Source organism: Pteropus alecto, unplaced genomic scaffold (genome assembly GCF_000325575.1).
Source record: "Pteropus alecto unplaced genomic scaffold, ASM32557v1 scaffold87, whole genome shotgun sequence".
Classification (NCBI taxonomy): domain Eukaryota; kingdom Metazoa; phylum Chordata; class Mammalia; order Chiroptera; family Pteropodidae; genus Pteropus; species Pteropus alecto.
Window position 1 is genome coordinate 22,662,824 of NW_006443225.1, and position 20,258 is coordinate 22,683,081.

General features: G+C 49.3%; 1 protein-coding gene and 1 pseudogene across 16 annotated transcripts in view; one reads left to right on the top strand and one right to left on the bottom strand.

Moving 5' to 3' along the window:
- The window catches only part of LOC107196541, a 58,144-nt gene that overhangs the window by 36,846 nt on the left and 1,040 nt on the right, over nt 1–20,258 (bottom strand). For 2 of the 16 annotated variants that reach the window (XM_025041194.1, XM_025041191.1), the window contains exons 1-4: nt 20,039–20,252; nt 18,698–18,800; nt 13,236–13,288; nt 6,542–6,630 (exon numbers count right to left, since the gene is read on the bottom strand). In XM_025041194.1, coding sequence (XP_024896962.1) covers nt 6,542–6,630; nt 13,236–13,288; nt 18,698–18,800; nt 20,039–20,139 — 346 coding nt within the window. In that variant the 5' untranslated portion in view covers nt 20,140–20,252. Of the gene's footprint in view, nt 1–52; nt 6,631–7,646; nt 7,787–7,884; nt 10,192–13,235; nt 13,289–18,697; nt 18,801–20,038 lie in introns of those variants that run through there. The other 14 variants (XM_025041193.1, XM_025041192.1, XR_001517967.2 and 11 more) reach the window with 13 other exon arrangements.
- Nucleotides 11,493–11,610, top strand: LOC112472755 (annotated as a pseudogene).

Sequence of the window (20,258 nt, forward strand, 5' to 3'; positions counted from 1 at the left end):
AGGCGTGAGGACTGTATCTGAGATTGCGTAGGAAGAAGAGGTTAAACATGGAAAATATAAAAACTACATCTTTATTCAAGCAACATGTGCACAAAATTGAAAAAGTTAAAAGGTACAGATGAGCACAAAAATAAGTACTGTTAACAATCTGCTGCGTCGTTCCAGGAATTTTATATATAAACGATGCATCAATATACCTTGTAAAAATAGGCTTATTTAAAAGGGCCACCAATTTTTAGGTTTAGTAGAAACTATATTATGTTGATGAGTTTGTTTGCTTTTCACGATGTACACCCATGACCTTTGAACTTGGGAGCCCCCATGTCATTCAAAGGTGGGCCTCTGCAGCTGTGGCAAGTATCAGACTCACCATCTGTGGGCCGAGCTTGCTAAATGAGTCTTCCATTATGTATTTTTAAAGTCGAGGTTACAGAATTTCTTGTAAAACATTGTGAAAGGGTCAAGAAATCTGGACAGCTGTTTCTCTAATTTCCATTTAAAACCTATTAATTTCATGTTAGTATGACCGTTACGTTGTTAGCAAGCAAAACTGCATTTAAAACAAAATCTTCAACCAGTTGTGGCCTATATGTATTTAATCTCGGTTCAAGGTAAAACTTCATAATGTGGTCTTATTCATCACATTAACCAACTGTAAAACACAGACCTTTAAGCAGGCAAAGAATTTCAGGACGTATACGGATATCGCCTATAGAATTATGTCATCTGGAAAGTAGTGTGTCATCATGAAGAACTCGCAATGCCTGTAAAGCTAACCTCGCTAAAAGGATGTCTGAATGACCTTGAAAACGACGGCTCTGTCCTAGCACAGATGTCCTCTTCTCTCTGAGGACGAGCCTGCCCCGCCTTCTCAGTTCTCCCTGACCTCCGCCTCTGCCAAATGCCCCGTCTCCTTTACCCTCCTCCCTGCCGCCTCCACAGCCCGCATCACCTGCTAACACACCAGGCGAGCACTTGCTGCTGACGTTTGCTGCCCACCTCCCCCGCCGCAGCCGAAGCGCCAAGAAAGCTCGACTCCCCTGCAGCCCTGCTCACTGACACGCCCGGGGGCCCAGAACCTCGCAGCCCATACGACATATTCAAAAGTCTGTTAATGAATGGAAACGGGAAAGCAAAGGACTCACCATCAGGGAAAAATCCAGACTTCGTGTGACCTAAAGCTTCTAAAATTTGGAAGGGCTCTCTTTAGGGAAAAAAAATTAAAGTATCTTACTTCTGCAAATTTTACAAAAACATATGACTATGAGAACACATGTGCAGCCTGTTCCAGGGTGCGTGAGTGGCCTTAAAGGTTAAGTTTCATTAGTTTCATGGTAATGAAAGCTAGAGTTTGAGGATCACCACCTTTTCATGTTTTAGATAAATACTGATATCAAAAGATATTAACTATTGTTATGTGGAAGAAACGAGTTACAGATGGGATGCTTGATATGATGCCGTTTGGTAGAAAATGGAGAAAAAGACAAACAAAGGCTGCCTCTGGGTAATGGGATTAAAGGTGTTGTTTCTTCCATTTCCTTGTCTGTATTTTCCAAATTAAATAAATGAACAGGGATTACAGTCATCCTAAGAAAAAAATTGCCATTTTTACTGATAAAAACACATTCAGTTACAGTGATACAGATGTGTTCGAATAACTTTTTTTAAGAACTGGTCAAGATTTGAAAACAGACCGTAGCTACAACCACTGCCGGCCCGACCAGCCCCATCTCCCACGCCGACGCACACTAGGACGTTAACCAGCCTCGCTGAGGGCCATGGAGGGCACCCTATAAAATCCATTTCGCGTGATCAGAAGAGGTGAAACATACACAGACAGTAGACCTGCCACCCACAGCAGGGCGCCCAGGCAGACCTCGCACGTCCCCCGGAGCCCTGCCGTGACTTACGAACCATCGAACCATCGAACCATCGTTAGTATTGTGAACTGCATTCACTGATTTAACGGCAACGAAACGCTTTACAACGCAGTCGGAAGCAGGTCAGTAAGGGCCCGTCACGCCTGCCACTCCCTCTGGAGCGTGGAGTACCCTGCAGTTTGGCCCGCTGGGACTTGGTCGCTTCCTTTCCTTTCCAATTTCAGCATTAAGTTCCATAAAAGTAGCTACTTGGATGTCGCGAAGAGTACAGCCTTTGTCGGAAGGAGAGGAGACGCTGGAGCAGGGGAGACGGGGGCCAGACGGGGCGCGGGCGTCGCGAGCACAGCAATGAGGAAGCCGAGGGAGGAGGAGGACAGCTCCACAAAGAGCCTGGGGAGAGTTAGCACAGTTGTCACAGGGACCTCTGGTGACAGTGACGCGGGAGTGCGCCCCAGTGGAGAGCTGCTGCACTGAGCTGCCTCAGGGCACTGTCCAGAGTCTGCTGGCCACACTGGCCACACTGGGTATCGCGCCAGCAATGAGCACTTACTCTCCGACCCGGCTCTCACTAACGCGGTGCAGCGAGCTATTTCAACACGCAGACCTCCGGCGGATGGGGAAGGAACGGGGCCAGGGACGAAATCACGAACTTGGAGTCGAGGCTGGACCTCGATGAATAGTGCCAGGAACGCAGAGGCTGGAAATCAGTTTAGCCCGGAGAAAAGAAGGAAAGGCTGGAGGTAAGAAAGACAAGGGTCTCCCCATCCTTGGCGAACGCTTAGCCAACGTCACAGCTTCCTGACTTTCTTCTCTCCCACGTGAGAGGGCGGCACAAGCACACCGAAGGAAACGGAGTCCCCGTGGCAGGTGAGGGAGGCCAAGGCTGCTTACCATGCCCGGCGTGCGAGTGCGATGCCTTGCGGGGCGCGCGCGTGGGCAGAGGGCTGCCGCCCGTCACCCTGGGGGAACCGCAGGGAACGACGGGTATGAGAGACGACAGGCCGCGCCAGCTCAGGGCCAGACCAGAGACTCCCTTCTGAAGGCCACATGCCGCATGGTGGCTGTGGCCGCCCCCCCCGGAACGCTAATCGCCAGGGACCCAAGAAGAGTGGGTGGCTTCTCGCCAGAGCTGGCGGGACGAATACATGCATTTACGTCCTCCCAAGTCCCACAGAAACGTCAATGCATCTAAATACGTTTTAGAAAATTCAGAAGGGGTTTGTTGCTAAAGGTCCCTTGGAGCAGCGAGGAGCTTCTGGGGGGACCGGTGCTGACGGGGGACAGAGCCAAGCTGCCCCCATGTCCAGAGCCAGGAAAGAGGACTTGGAAAATGCGTTTTCCCAGCAGAATTCTGCAGAATACGCAGAGGCCGGCGGGGAGGAGCGCGCGCTGGACAGCGCCAGGCTGCTCACAGAGGCAGCACCTGTTCTGTGCCCCCTGAAGCTGATGGCGACGTGCTCACACTGTGGACAGGGTGTTTTCACACGAGACTCCAAAATGGACGGCAGGTGCAGAGAACCGGGGCCTCGTCGCAGGCGGAGGACAGCTGCACGTCCTGCGGACAGCCATGCTCCCAGGTTACGGGAAAGCACGCCTGCCCTCTGCCACACACACGTCCTGGAGGCAGCGCTGATCTGACCCACACCTGTGCTTCTAGCCAGGCAAATGAGATGTCTTACTGTCTTGGCCACCAGCGCTGCTCAGGGACGGGTCTCACCTACAAACGTGACCAAACGGCCAAGAAGCTGGAAGAAAACCACTCAACTCCATAAGCAGAGCTCCCCCGAGAAAATACAAAACACGACACGAAATAAAACGCGGGATTAAAATGTATTTAATATCTTCAGAGAGATTCTAGGAAGTTCTGAACCTACTAAAAATGAAATACAGATGGCAACCAAACATTTAGGAAGGTGCGTAAGATTCTCCAGATCTTAAAGACGGGAAAAGGGAAGCGGTGATCACTCCAAGTCAGCATGAACTCACGAAGCACAAGTCATGCCTCAGTCATGTCATTTCCTTTCTCGAAGTCATCAGACTAGCATCGGGGAATACCGGTGACCGGCCTGTCTCTCTGGTGTCCAACAATCCATTAAATAAATGGTTTCATGACACAATGCCCTGAAAATAAATGATATCCTACCAGTGGCCGTCAGAAGTCTGTACCATCTTTAGAGGCACCTGCAATTGAATCATTGCTTCCTACAGGCTGTGAACTTCTCCAGGGCAGGCATCATTTTCCTGTATTGCAATCAGTCTTTCTCCACTGTCCAGGGGGTATTAATGACAGGTTCTCAGTAAGTATCCGAGAGTGGTAATTAAATTTAGTAGCTCAATTACATTGAACGCAAGGCCTTGTCCGAAAGTACGTGAGAGGCGAAACGGGAGGAGCTTGCTCCCCAGTCCTCTGGGGACAAGGCGGGCTACCCCTTAGCACTGGCTCCCAGAGCGGCGTGTTGCTGCGTGGTGCGCATCTGCAGGGACTCATGAATTCCTGACCCTAGTGGGGACCGCCTCCCCTCCCCTTGCTGATGGCCCGGCGCCCCCTGGAACGCATCCCACACGCGCAGGGGAACCTTCTTTCCCCTTCTTTCCTGGCAGTGAGCCCGCGACGGCACGTCCCTCTGCCCCGCCGCATGGCCTGCCCGCGCGCCCTTCCCGGCGTCAGCCTCCCCACCTGGCCCTGGCTCCCTTCCCTCGTGTCCTTCCCCCGCCACACTCGCATCTTTGACAACAGCTGTGGCACAGGAAGGGGCAGAGACATCTAACCCAGCACGGTGTCTGCAGTAAGACCTTCCTCGGGCCATCCCAAGTGAGGGACAAATCACAAGGACACCAGGAAGGCCCCCATTCGTGGCTCCCTGGTACCTACGGAAAAGAGAAGCTGAGGGCGCTTCTCTGAGACTCACTCCTGGCCCCCTAATGCCCACTTGAGAAATAATGCTTGTGAATTTGTACGAAGGATGAAATAAGATGATAGATGTGCAAGTGTTTAAAAAACTAAGATATAAATTATGTGAAATTTCAAGATACATTATTTTTTGTGTCCTCAGTAATAAAAATTGGCAATTTTTACCAATCTTAATTTTAAATGCTCAATTTTCCTAAACATAAGAAAATCTAAAAATAACTTTTATGGTGTCACATTCTTAGAAGTATCAGAACCTACTCATTTCGGCAAAATCGGAGTCTGGGGGAATATTTTGACAGTGGCCAGGTAACCTCCAGTGAACAGCACCCCACCCTGAACACAGGGGCACCCCAAGGGGGAGAGGGAGTACTTCTGCCCCGCTCGGGTGAGCCCACGGTGGTCCCCCTGAGGCGCCCCGCCCCCGTCAGCATGTGCTGAAGTTGCGCAGTGAGGGATGCGTGTGGCACATGCTCCGCACGCTGCGAGGCTTCCTGAGCTAAACGTCTGCTGAGGGAGTGGGGTCCGAGCTGATCCTCAAGGGTGCTGACAAGAAGGGCAGGGGTGCACGCCAGTCTGGGAAGGAGCGGGGGAGGGATGGAGGAGAGAGGGACGGAGGGAGGGACGGAGGGAGGGAGAAATAAGGGTGTGTCTGACAGAGAACCAACCAGTTTAGCAACAGTGAAGAACATACATTCACAGTATCAGGGTGCTACGTTTGTACGAGCGGGTCCCAGAAAGACTGTGGAGAGATTTCAGCCACGTGCTATGGAAACAGTGAGTGTCCGAGATGCTTCTGTTCCGGTACCTATTGCGGCTTGTGATTTTCTTATATTTAATTATAGATACAAAGCGTGAGACAGCCGATAGGTCAGATGAGTTGTTTTGAAAGCAAAACTCCCAGCCAGGTCCATGTTATCTCTTGGGACAACTAAACACACATCACAAAGGCGGACGGGTTGGGGGTCAGGCCAGCACCTGGGAACAGAGCTGGCACGTGTGAGCGTCTGTGCGCGTTGCGGGGAGGGGCTGCCTCATACAAACAAACTGAGCTGAAATCTTCTTCACACTAGGCTATGATCGCATGAGGCGTTTTCGGTTATTAGAATTTCCATTTTTAATATAGAATCTTTTAGTAAATAATCTTTTCAAGTTATAGTTTTACTAAATGTTTCCTGACTCGAGAAATACCTGTTATATAAAATTAAGTAGAATGGAAGTAAGTTAATGAAATTACAAGCAACTGAGCTGAACTGCGAGTGTCACAGTCCTTGGATGCATCTGCATCATCGCCACCAGAGGGGCCCGCACGCACTGCTCGTTCTCAGAGCCCGCACGTCACAGCACGCGGGCGTCACGGCACCGCGAGGGCGGCCTGCAGCCCGCTGCGCTGTGTGAAAGCGGCTTCCGAACAGGCCGGCACCATTATTTCTCCTGGAGAATGAGAGCGACCGAAAGCATTAGCTCTCACACTCTTCACGGTGTTTGGAGCAAACAAAAACGCCTTTGTGTCTGTGGCGCCACTGTCAAGATGACACACACACTTCCCTGAAAGCTCCTGAAGGGGCTCGCTCTTTGCCAAGGTCCAAGATAGAGCAGACTGGAACGCGAGGCCTGAGCTGTGCCAGCCCAGTGTCTCAGAGGCGTCTCCCGGGGCGTGAGCGCAGCGACCGGCAACGAGGCCCGGCCCTCGGCCCCGCGCCACCCTCTTTACCCCTGTGCCGCCAGCACGGCGAGCGGCCCACGAGCTCACCTCTGGTGACGCTCGCGTTCCTTAAAACGAGGGAGACCTCCATCTTCGAACCGCCACTTACGGCCAAAGGGACTGAACTGGGACTCAAGCTGTTAAAAAAAAAAACAACAGATGAAAGTTTTAGAAGACAGTAAACATTTACTGGGTTTTGAACAAAAATAAAATTCAAGGCCTCATAGAAATAACAGAATGGAATGAGCCTTGTAAATAAGAGTAAAAAGGATAGTAACATCACACATATTCTCTCACAAGCCTGACTTCTAGCGAAGGGACGAGCCATAACCAAAGTAAGAGCCCCAGGTCACTGGGGATGGTCACCCACGCGTCCGGGTGCTCTGACCCAGCGCAGGATGACCCTGCAATGCGCTGGCACAGGAGAGAGCGTGCGCCTGCGGGTGGGGACGCAGGACCCCGAGGCACAAAGGAAAGGGCACGGGGCCCTGGGAAGGGACAGGACGACAGACCTCGGCCTGGGAAGGGACAGGGCGACAGACCTCGGCCGCCGCCCTCCGTCCCACAGCAGGCGTGGCACGCCATCCTTGTTCACAGGCGACAAGGCCAGGCGCAGACGGCTGGGGTGGCCGCCCACGCCGAGCCTCACGGTGGGGACGAGGCCTGAGAGGGCCGCGCGGCTCTTCCGTGGGCCACGCCCTGAGCTCGCCCTCCTCCCTGCGCCCTTCCCCCCGCAGCGCCCAGAACAGTTTGTCTCCGCAGCTTCACCCGCTTCCCCTGCAGACCCAGCTCCTCGGGAACAGATGCACACGCTGCATCCGTCCTGCGCTCAGTGTCTTCCAACGACAGACTTCTTCGGACAGCCCTGGGGGCCGGAAGTCTGGGACGAGGCTTGGGGGAGACGTCCCGGCGGGCAGGGCATGTTCCTCGGAGGGCTGCGGGGCACGGCCAGGTCCTCCGCATTCCAGCTCGCAGGGGCCCACGGCCTCGGCCCCCGGCCTGTCCTCCCGCTCCGGGGCGCACCGCGCCAGCTCCGGCTCCCGCTCCCTGCTGCCACTTCCTTCTTCTGCCTCGGACCCTCCTGCCTCCCTCTTTTAAGAACCTGGATGTCCAGGATAATTTCCCCATCTCAAGATCCTAAACTTAATCGCACCTGTAAAGCCCCTTCGACAATGTGACAGTCGCAGGGTCTGGGGATGAGGACATGGACGTCTTCGGGAGGCTGTTATTTGGCCTAACACGTCCGCTCTAGACTGGAGGCAGGTCTCCGAAACACTGTCTCGGTGACCCCATCTACGAAACAGGAATGAGAATACACCTGCGTTGCATGGCCAGCGTGTGGGTCACGTGAACTGACATGGCTGCAGGGCACGAAGCGCTGCCCGACTCACTCTAAGCACTGGGCGTGCTGCACATCAGCCTCTGTTTTGCTGACCATCGACTTGATTGTGTCGCGGCATTTCACCCAGGGGCCAACCATCTCTCATCTCCTCCTTCAGACCAACACAAGCCGAAGATGAAGAAAGGCTTTCACTTCGTTTTAGCAAGACACACTCTAACGAAATCAGTTCTGGGGGAAACTTTTCCCATCTGACAGATGAACAGAATTCGTTTAGGACACTAGCTGACATTTTATCTTTTTCCCTTTATCTGTGCTTATCCAAGTATGTCACATACTGAATCTTTTGCAATCGACCCAAAGTATTCAGCAAGAATTTGTTAAGAATTTACTACTGCAAGGCCCAGTGCAATGAGGACAGAAGCAGGGGGGTGCGGGGCAGTAGTCCTGGATTTGCGCAGCCAAGTCTCACAGAGACCCGCTTGCAGATCATCACAGAACTGGAGCTAAAAATGTGCCTCAGGTGACAGGATGTTCCACGTGCTACGTGAGCATCCAGACTACAGCTGCGGAGGGGGTGCAGGCTGGGGAGAACCCCAGAAAGATGGGATGATCGGAAAAGGCACAATTCGAGGGAGGCAGCTATGCTCACCACTATACCGCCACCGCCACCGCCACCGCCACCGCGGCACAGTTAAAGGGAGGTGTAAATTTTGGATAGAGAAAAACGAGAGGAGGGACGAGGTGACTCTGAGTATGAGCAAAGACAGAACAGCTCAGAGCTGTGTCAAGAGAGCGCAGAGCAAATGTGTCCTCCGCAGCACGCACGGCAGTGTGGGCGCCGAGAGAACCAGGGCAAGCGTGCGGCCCCCTCCCACGGAACAGGGTCAAGTGCCATCATCGGAGCCCCTCCCGATGCAGCGGGAAGCAGCCAAGCAACTCGTAGACAAAACAGTTCATCCGAGAAGGCGGAAGAGACAGAATGGCCGTCTCCAAGCCGGAGACGTTCCATGGGCTCCGCTTCCTGGTGTTATAAATGCAGATGCAGCCGCCCCCTCATCGGCGGGGACACGCCCAAGACCCTCAGGGGGTGCCTGAAACCGCGGGTGGCACCAGACCCCAGATCCACATGTTTCCCCTATAAATACACACCCGCGATGCAATTCGATCTATAAGGCACAGCAAGAGGTTAGCACAATAGCAACAGAACAGTTATAACAATACACTGTAATAATAGTTACGTGACTGGCTTTGGGGCCGACATGAAGCACAATAAGGGTGACGACCACAGCACTGCGACAGCGAGACAGTCCCTCTGGTCACCGAGATGGCCGCTCCGAGACCGGGGCGGGCCGTGCATACTGCGTGGAGACGCTGGGCAGAGGGGTGAGTCACGTCCTGGGTAAGATGGAGCAGGATTCATCACACTACTCAGAGCGGCGTGGAATTTAAAACTTAAGAATTGTTTATTTCCGGGACTTTCCATTTGGTATGTTCAAACTGCGGCTGACTGTGACGGACTGAAACCGTGACCACAGGAGAATGACGGCGTCTGCAGGGTGGGCTTAGCAGGAGGCCCGAGGCGGGAGAGCCGTGCTTCCTGGACATTTCAGATGTGCCCAGCCCCGTGCCACCTGCCTCATGCACAGCAGGTCCTGTCGGCAACTCTCTGCAGCAGGCATTATGCCCGTCTCACAAGACGAGAGGCCAGGAAGGCAGCCTGTCGCCCCATGTCCCACACACGGCCGCCTGTCACCAAGCAAGAGCAGACTGTACAAATGAAACCAAGTCTTTCCTGGTTTTTACTTTTGTTTCTTGAAAAATAATGAAGTGAAAGTCCCAGAAGAGGCAGAAATGCAATAATAATAATGTGCTGAATAATCTCTGTGTTGAGTGACAGGTGCAAGCCAGTGGCAAGTGGGGAGGTGGGCGGCCTTTCCCTCTCCACATCCCTGTCCCTCCAAGGCTCGCAGTCCCGGGAAGGGGGAGTCCAAGAGGTCAGAACGGTGTGGGGCGGATGCAGGGATGTCGGGAAGACGGTCCCACGTCAGGAAGGACAGCCGTGCGCAGGCCACCGCCGGGCCCCGCCAGTCCTGACCCGTCGTGTCCGGGAAGGCCCAGGACGTCTGGGCCCTCAGCGTAGCCACCGCTGCCTTCCGACGCTGAGGACATGAGCGGCTTCTCTATGAACACACGTGTTTAACTGGGTTTAAAGTTCCAATCAGATTGTTTTCTCCCGTCAACCAATGTAGAAGTTCCCAGACTCCGCGGCTCCGTCGCACCGTTTCGAACGCCTCGGGGTTAGGTTAAGTCGAGTCCGAGCAACGCGATCGATATGTGTGTCGTCTTAACATAGTCACTGTTTGGAAAAACAATGCCCATAAATTAGAAGAACTATTACTCTGCCCAGAAAGGACCGCTGTCACTGACGGCAGGGACGTGCGAGCTGGCTGGGCACTGGGCAGCCTCTCAGACCGTGGACCAGGCTGGACGCCGCCTGCGTTTCCTGGTTACACGTGGCGGTAACTGCTTCTCATCACAGCGGCAGCTACAATGGTCTCATAAAGATGTCATATAACAGAAAGGGATGCAGCACATTCTACAGAACTGTGAGCCACCTCGAGCTAGGGCTTTGCACAGACGACACTGCCTTGGAACTTTAAATGTCCCATGGAGCCCCGTGAGTCTGAGGGCGCTGAGGGACACAGTGTGGGAACCGTGATGGCCCGAGAGCTCAGCTACGGAAGCGAACTCTCAGAAAAGTCAGTCACGTGCAAGTCCTCCACCGTCGAAACGTCTGTTTAGTTGTGGGGGGCAGGGGGCTCCTCTGGAGGGAGACTGGAGGAGCAGGTAGGAGTCGAGGGGCCACCCCCCATGGTCTGCCCCGCCCGGCTCGGGGCAGTCTGTCACTCACGTGACGTTTCTCACAAGAGTCAGTGTCTCCTGCCGACAAAAACAGTACTTTCCATCCACTTCATCCTTCCGTGTAAGAAACAACGTGAAGTGGTAAGAAGGGAACGAGATTTAGAGGTAACTGGAGGGGGCCCTGTCTCCCCTACATGCCGAGGACCTAGGCAGGTTACGGGTCCCAAGCGGCCTGATGATAACCGTGTGAAACACCCGAATAAAACAAAGCTTTCGAATCGACGTGCTGAGAATCACGCCGTTACCAAGCGCAGCTCCGGCTCCGCTCCCTGACACTCTACAGGGCAGGTGTGGGGTGGAGCCTGGACCCCTCCCTTTAGCGAGCGCCCCCTACTCTAACCCTAGGGACACAATTCAGGCAGATCACATGCTGGGCCACGTTACTAAAAGACGTGTTTAAAACACTTGCAGACGTGTATTTTCACCTCCTCAGTAACATTGTAAGGTAGACGGACTGGCGGTGTCCGCACTGGCAGGGACGGCAGAGGCAGCCCAGGTCCCTGCGGGGTCAGAGGCTGCGATGGCCATGTACCCACCATGCGCACATGTCCACGCACTGACCTGTGCATTCCGTGAGGAAAGCAAAATACTGATTTTCATATCTCTGGTACTTAACAAAGCATAAACGTTTAATAAAAAAATTTTTTTTGAATATACAGAAATACCTAATATTTCAAATAAAGCACATTGTGAAAATTTTTTCGTTTTTTCTCAATCAACAAAAGTCCTGCCAAGGTCTACGGCCTTGCCACCATGAACGAGCCCGATCCCGTCTGATCCGGAAGCTAAGCAGGGTCGGGCCTGGTTAGTACTTGGATGGGAGACCGCCTGGGAAGACCGGGTGCTGTAGGCATAAAAAATTTAAAAAAATAAATAAAAGTCCTGCCAAAACGCTCCCCCACCCCAAAAAAAATCCTGAGCTATAGTTTTCACAGAGCAGAAACTTCCTTGTTTCCCAGCAGCTGAGCTGAAAGTGACTGTCCCACAGCTGGGGAAGGAGCGCGAGGTCACCCGGCCCACCCTGGAATGGAATGCCCACTTGCTGCTTAGTCGCTGGTCTAACCGGACGCGGGGCCAGGCCGCGCTCAGGTGGCCCAAGCGGGCAGCGTCACGTCCAGTGAGCTGGCCTTGGTTCCGCTGACTCGGAAAGTCGGCCCCGGAGTCAGACGGGGCCCACTCGCCCATGGGGCCGCCTTCCTGGCCTTTTTTCCTTTTCTTCTTTTTGCAGGGGAGAGGGTGTCATGAAACTCTTGAAATAAAAGAAGATTCATGGGAACTCAGAAACCAGTGTTAATAAACACCTAAGATTTTAAAACTATTCTGTAAAACCAAATATTCAATATTCTCCTTGTAAAATATTTTCTACTGGGAATGGTTTGACTTGGGTGAGGTATGGCTTCACATGGCTCATCTAATAATGGAGAGACAGAAGTTTTTGACACTCATTCTGACCCAGGTGCACAGTTTATTCAGCTGCAGCTGCTCAGGCTGCTCTTCTCATTCCACAGTGGAGCATCTGGGAGAAGCTTGTATTCCCGTCAAGTTAAAATGGAAAGACGTTTAGTCTGGAAGTTTGTATAGTGACAGTCCCCATTAAAAAGGCACAAGCTATCATAGTTTGGACCCGAGGCCCAATGTCCACACTGCTACCCACCACGGGGCGGCGACCTGCCCTCGCAGACTTAAAGGCAACAGCGCATGTGAAGTCATGGGCCGTGCCACGCCCCTCCCCGCCGGCCTCGAGGCAGCCGGTGCCCTGGCCACCACGTTCGGAGGAGCTTCTGACTTTGCATGTCCACAGCCACAACAGCACACAGTGTCCCCGCGTACTTTCTGTCCCCAAGCACTCTCCTGGCAAAACCAGTTTGTAAACTTTGACCTTACTCATGAGGCAGGTGTCTCTTTCGCAATGCAGGCGGGGAGGATGGCGGCCTGTGTGCAGTTTCTAGACCAGAGGTAGAGATGTTTTATCACGCTGTCCATGAGGCAAATTACAGCGATCCGCCCAAAGGCCTGATCTCTCCTCCCGTAAATGTTGTCATTTTATTCATGTACAACCCGGCAAACCAAGCTTTGGAGGATTTCAACGACCTGCCAGGGATCCCTGAACCAAGGGCGAGAAAGCAGAGTCCACCACGTGACTCCAGATCCTAACACCACGCTGACGCCAACACACTGAACTGATGTACGTGAAAAATACCACTGTTTAGCTAATCCAGACACTATGGGAAGCAATGTCAGTGTGAATAACAGAGTGTGAGTAAAAGACAGATCTTCTCTCACGCCAGAATGTGTTTCTATACCTGCATTTGGACACGGATGTTGCCAACACGCTGATAATTCATAACACTCTGGTTCCCTGAGCCCAGGACAGGTCGTTAGCAACCTAGATTCTGAAGCACACCTCATGCCCTTCTCTGTTTTGATGGCTCTTGGGTTTGGAATTTCCAGACCACACAGGGAGACGAATGTACTTACGAGGAGGTGTGACAACAGGCCTGGCTCAGATCCCTGGCTGCTGTTTTCGTGAACTGTAACGGAGAGAGAGACAGGGAAGGTGACACCGACAGTGTCGCAGGCGAGAACCGGTGGGAGGAGTCCCTGAGTCCACGCGCTGAGTCCCTGAGTCCACGCGCGGTCAGGACTAGGCAGGCAACACCGCCCAGTGATGACCTGCCTTGCTACCCCATCACCGAGGAGAGACAAATGCTCGGAACTAAAAAGGGACTTGAACTAATCAATTTGCAAGGGTACTTTCAGACTGAAATGTTATCTTCTGAGTTTCTGAAAGAATTAGTTTGGGGTCGACTAAAAATCTTGGGAAGAAATAGACATATTAAACCTTCTGATAAACATTTTTCTATTTACGGGCTTTTAAAATCACTAAAATGCCTGTAGCATGTGATAATAAAAAAACCCTAAAGGTTAAAACCGTCTTATACAATATGCGGTTGAGATTTTCATTAAATAAAAACACCAAATAATATTAAATCAATACAAGTAGTATATACTTTTAGAAAATGTGTAATTTTAAAAAGAAAATGTAGATTCAATATACTGAACAGCAAAAACATAGCCCAAACCACCCTAACACAAATGATGACTTCTAAAAAATTTTATTTTAATGATAGATAACATTTTGCATTTTGATGTATTCTTTTGCAAACTAAGTTCTGGGTATTTTTTTATATATAGCAATGAAGTCCTACTGCATATCTGTGTTTTGCCTTCTGAGTGAATTTATCATGTTTATTTAATGTTCCTGTTGCCAGAAACAGAAAATATTTTAATTTTTACATATATAAATAACATTGCTGTGAACATCTCTGTACACAGAACTTTCTGCCTTTATCATTATTTATTCAAGATAGACTCCTAGCAACAGATTGTTGCTAGCAAGAGGATCAAAAGATATCAGCAGTTAAAATTTTGTTACCATTACAGACAATATCTCATTGGTCCTACAGTACACATTTTCCACATTTTACTGTCTGTGAATCAGAAGGCCACCCGCACTCCACGAGGTCGAACACACCGTGTGCCGGCGGCAGTGGACCCTGGTGCTTACACTTCTGGTGACGGGTGGGGCGCCGTGACCCCTCCAGACTGTGGAAATAAAGGAATGGAAAACGCGGGGCCATGATTAATGAGCAGAAGCGGAAGCCAAAATAGCTCGCCCCTTAGGGTGACTGAAGTGTCACCGCACAGGTACAGGCATGCTAAGGGCAGGCTTGGTTGACATCTACTGCCTCAGAGTAATTAATAATCATGCCCCTCCCCATTTTCAAAGTGTCCTGATTGAGATGATAAATTACAAGGTCCTTCTAGCCAGTGGACTTGCTGAAACCAGTTTCATGACAGAGTGGGGTGCTGGGACTCTGATAAACATGGATGAAATGTGTCCCAGACGAGAGACCTAACTCTAAACTTCCCGCATATGATCAGGAGTCCTAAGGAGCTGACTTTTCCATAAAATGGAAAAACTTCAGCACTGATCCTGCCTAGGAGACTATGAGGAAGCCTGGGAGGAAAGGAAGTCACCCATGGGGGGCGCTGTGGGGTCCAATCCATGTGTCTGCTCAGCTGCAATGACGCTCACAGATAACTGGTCTAATGGTGAGACCCGTCCAGTCTGGGCAGACGCAAATGTGGTTAGGATCCTACATCCCAAGTACACAGCCTGAACCCCCAAACCAAGCCCTGCTCAAGATGAATTTATAGCTGGACATTCTAATCCACTTGAGGAAATGAATCACTGCGAGAAAGTACTAACAGACACAACAAATACAAGAATTTGTTCACCAAGGACTAGGAAAAAAGATGCCATATAGTATCCGAAAGATATTTTGACATAATACTTATAAGGAAGAAAGAAAGGAATATAAATCACAATGAAAGAAGACAATATTTTAAATAAGCACAGACAGATTTGTAAAGGAGTCAAACTGAATCTTTCTACCAATAAAATACATACTCATAAGGAAAGAAACACTGAGTAGATTCATTTCAAATCTCCTTTATCTCATTACTTTATCTAAAGTGCTGGCGTCTTTTGTTAGTTAACTCTGGAGGTAAACTCTTGCATATACATAGTATTTTCATACAGGAAGGAAAATTAGCACCCCCTCCCCACATTACAGGAGGAGGCTGGATGTGTTTTACAGAAACTGATTCCAAACTCTGGTCCTGAGCCCTGGGTGCCGTACTAAATTTCTGATACACTTAGCATGAGTTTTAATTGATTTCTAATATGGTTCATAAATTAACATAAAATACACACGAATAAGCACATTCCTTGGTAACCCCCCAAAAGAACAACCCTATCAAACATTTGAGTTACAGCGAATGACTGCTTTAACTGCCATGACTGGTACATATTCTAAAATAGAATTTAAGCTATAACTATATGTTTACATTTATAATTCAAGCCACTATTTGGGGGATTTATAATAATCTATTTTAAGACTAAGAACAAGGACAGATATATTGTTATTTTAGTAATACTACATATCTGATAATATCACCATTACATAAATATTGGTTGTCTTATTTTAAAATAATTTTATAATTTTAAATGCCTTAAAATGCTAGATTAACAATTCCTCTTCTTGTACCATTGGAATATATCAAGAATAAACTACGTAATGACAGGTATTCAGGTTTTCTTTCCAAATAATCTGAACTGTGATGTATTTGACATAATAGCTTTTCCTTTCAAATTTATAGGAAATGAGTGCAAAATACAGTAGTTGAAGCTTGCCAGGCGAGAGAATCTTCGAATACGTCGCTGTGAGTGGGCAAGTACCTCTGAAGACTCCGAGAGCCACATGATTAACTGGGGAGGCCAAATAGTTTTTTAAAACTAAAAGAATACAGCTAGGAGCAAAATAACAAAACTACATTTTAACATGAAAAAAATAACAGCAGCGTTCTTATGAAACGATCCTATTTCGAGGCCTACGCTGAAGTTCTGAAGCCTCTGGAGGGAAACGTAGGAAGTGAGTCTCTCTCCAAAAACACCTCTGTGGGAATCTGAGTCTTCTCTGATCTAATGGGCAAACACGCTTGATGAGGAAGATTAGGTAGAGAATATCTATCGTTATATTTGTTCTAAGCCTTTTTATGGGTAAAACGGATTAAGGGAAGGTAATGCACTTTGCAAGATGCTGACTGGATAGGTTTATACCAACAAACTATCAATATTTGAATCAATTAAATAAATTTGATTTAAAAAAAACTAAAGCAATTCATTTTTCTCTGGTCCATATTCTTGACAACTGCTAATAAGTCTTAGTTACTATCAGCCAAACAGAATCTCACTCTGGCATTAAGTTAACACTTAACTGGAACAAACTCTAGAACTACAATGTCATTGTAAATTTATGAATTGAGTTAAACTATCCCTACATTTAATATTATTTTGAGATATCAGAAAGCCTAATTCCATGAAAAAAATGAAAATTTTACCGTTTTCTTATGAACCTGAAAGACTGAATATGCAAACAGACCGTGGCCAGACTATATATAAAAACAGAACTTTGGCACACAACCTGCAGCAGCCTGCCCAGGAGACCAGTCCCTTTATCTGCAATAAAATGTCCAGGAAGCCAGGCTATGTCGGACTTGTAGGAGGCCAGATCGCTATCTCCAGTGACAATCTGGGACGCTAAACAATAACCTCTGTGACAGTCGGCCTCGAAAATCCAGGATTTGACAGCTTCCCTATATTCTGTCCCCGCTTCCAACTTAGTACTAAGCACAGAAGGCCAAACACGCACCCCCAACCAGGGGGCCTCACTCTACTTAACCAGCCTGTAGCTTCCGCTTGCCAGCAGCCCCCAGCGGGGCACACCGAAGACTTCTCTTTTTTCCACTGAAAGCTTTCCCACGGTCAGCCTGCCTTTGAGTTTCTGCCAAAATGCAAATGACAGTGTTTGACTCCATCTCTATGGCAAGCTCAGAATAAACAGCCTTTGCTTTTCTGATCTGGTTGGTCTTCATTTATTTCTGCAAACTATGCAATAGAAACTATCACTAAGATTAACATTTCATAAAAAAGTTAATAGCTAACAATTGCTGAGCCCTTACCATGAACCATGCACTACAGTAAATGTTTTTACATGCACTAATTTAATTTCACAGTACACATAACAATGCCTTCTGAAATTGGTACAATATTCATTTTATAGAAGAGGGAACTGAAGATGAGAGACGTTAATCAACTTCATACACAGGTAAGGAGCAGTTCAGCGAGGATTAAAGTAAAGACAATCCGATTCCCAAGAAGGTAACTTTTACCCACTCTACTAGATTCGACTCAAAATATGCAGACAGCTGCATGTTTCAACTGCTTTCATGTGAAAATAGAAAACACCACAAAATTAACATTGCGTTTCCATCTCGTAACTGGTAACACCGTGTGACATAAGAGGACGAGAATTCGGAATTCATTTACAGCCACCTCCTTCCGTAGATTACGTAAGTGAGGCTTTGAGGGGTGAAGAACGTACCTTGCCCAACATTGTGTAGCTACTTAACAGATAAGGCGAGACTAAAGCCAGGATCTTCTGACTCCCAGCCCAGATAGCCAAGCGCTGCCCTGGAAGACAGGACATTGGCCTGGGGAGATTTATAACCTCAAGGAGACTTTAAGCCACGTGTAATGCTAGCACATTCCAAACACATATTGCATAACATGGCTGAACACTTCTCTTTTGTGGGGAAAAGGAGCTAAATGTTCAGGGGCCGCTGAAATTCAACAAATATTTATTGAGTGCTAACCATGTATTAGGCACTGCTCCAGACACTTAAGCTTCATCAGTGAACAAAACGAACAACCCTATCTTACAGATTCCTCTAGTGGGAGGAAGCGAACGTTGCACAGCAGCTACGTGAAGTAGACAATTCTATAACACGTCATCACTACTGTGGGCTTTTCCACTGATTACGTGCTCCCACGCCTGCTTCGTTTCACCCGCAGGCCGTACCGCGTCACTGTCAGGTAAGCATGCTGCATGCCACAGCCACCGTCACCTCTTGCTCCTCCACAGTATCATGGTTAACACTTATGTAATCGGTTTCGTAACCAGGGACAAGGGATTCCTGCTTTATCTGCAGGCGGATGTAAACTTGGAAATCAGCATCTACAGATCTAAACACCGTTCTCTGCTCAGGCAAGCTGCATTCTATGACTAGCCTTGTTTTTTGTATATTTTTGTCACTTGCCCCCACCCCTACAGGACTTCCAACAGCCTTTGTACTTGTCTTGAATTGTCTACTTTTATGGCATCAATACAATAGGCTCTTCCCACATTTTCAGGATACGGTCGCACCCACGGACTTTTTCGTTCCCAGGATGTTTTCTCACAGCCCTGCGGTCTGCTCGCGGTCTGGATGGGTGGCTCTCAGGCCTGCTGCGCAGTTGTCATTCTGGGACTTACCTTCACTGCTTTGCTGAATGGGTTCGATTGTTCACAAAGCCAACATGCTCCAGTTCCTTGGATAACTCGCTTGTTTTGCCAGCCCGCATGCTCAAGTAACATCCTAAAAAAAAAGAGTATTTGGAGGTAAAGCTTTCTCAGTGTATGTTTTATTTCATTTTTCATTCCGTCCCTGTACTTGGTATAGGATTTCAACTTCAAAGTCATTTTCCCGTGGAATTTGACGGCATTGCTTGTCTCCTAACATCCAGTCCTGTTGACAAGCCTACTGCCAGCCTGTTCTCACTCCTTTATGGAAGACCTGTGTTTGCTCCTGGAAGCCTTCAGAATCGTCTCTTTATTTTTGCTATCCTTAAATTTCATGAAACACCTATATGTAGACTTTTCCTTTTCCTGCTCAGTACTCACTAGGTCTTACACATTTGCACACTCACGTCTCCCTTCAGTTCTGAAATTTCTTTTCTTGTAAGTTTCACCCAACCATTTTTCTCTGTTCTTACTTTCTGGAACTTCTACGATGATGTTGCAAACCTCGATCAATACTGTTTGACTTATCTTTCTTCTCACATTTTTTGCCTCTGACTACTGCTTTCTACGTTCCTTTCCTCTAATCTCGCAGTAATGCAAACAGAGCCTACGACTTGACTGTACAGGCAGAGACACAGAAATGAGTGGTAAAAGTTGGGAAGGAAAAATCTTCCTTTACCCTTAAAGTTCTCCTGGCCAGACAAATAACCAAATTGACATGAGACAGATTAGCAGGAGAAAAAAAATGACAGTTTAATAACGGGTGTACCTCCTGCATTCGTAGGAGAGAACCAGGAACACTGAGTAACTCTCCAAAGTGGTGGAAGCCATCCCCTTAAATAGCACCTTCGACTAAAGACAAAATGTTGGGGGTGGACACAGTTATGGGAGGTTGCCAGGAAAAGCACAGTAACAGGGGAACTGTTGTCACACAGATTTAAGCTCGGGCCTTCTCCGCTGACAAGGCAGGCAGGCCCGGCACAGTGACGGAGACACCCTTATAGATGGGCCTGTCACTTACAGACGCAAGTGTTCCCTACAAAGTTAACTTCTCTTCGCTTTTCGGAGTTTCTCCCTGTCTGCAGTTTCTTAAAGTTAACCAGTCTATATCCCAAAGAGGCATATTTTGGGGTGGCAAACTCTGCTCCCCTTTGTAACCCGTGTTCCTCCCCTCCATGCAGTTAAATGCTGGCTCGCTGGCGGCGTGCGACCTGGGCCGGCGTGTGCGCACGCCCACTCTGCCACCTGAGAACACCGCGAGGGCAAGGTGAGACGCCGCGGCCACCCGGCAGCCCGCGCCCACCGGGCCCGTGCCTGCGGCCGCCAGCGCCTGCGCTCCCAGGACTTCGGAGGTCTAGGAAGATGCTCCGAACGTCAACGGAGGTAAGTTCATGCTTCACTTGCCGAAACGACATCCAAGTGACACGAATGTGTCAAACTGTCAGCGATCCACAGGGACAGCCGGAACGCGGCAGGCAGCACACACGCGGACGCGCGTCGTCCCGCTGCGTGGTCCGGGGGCCGCCAGGCCGCA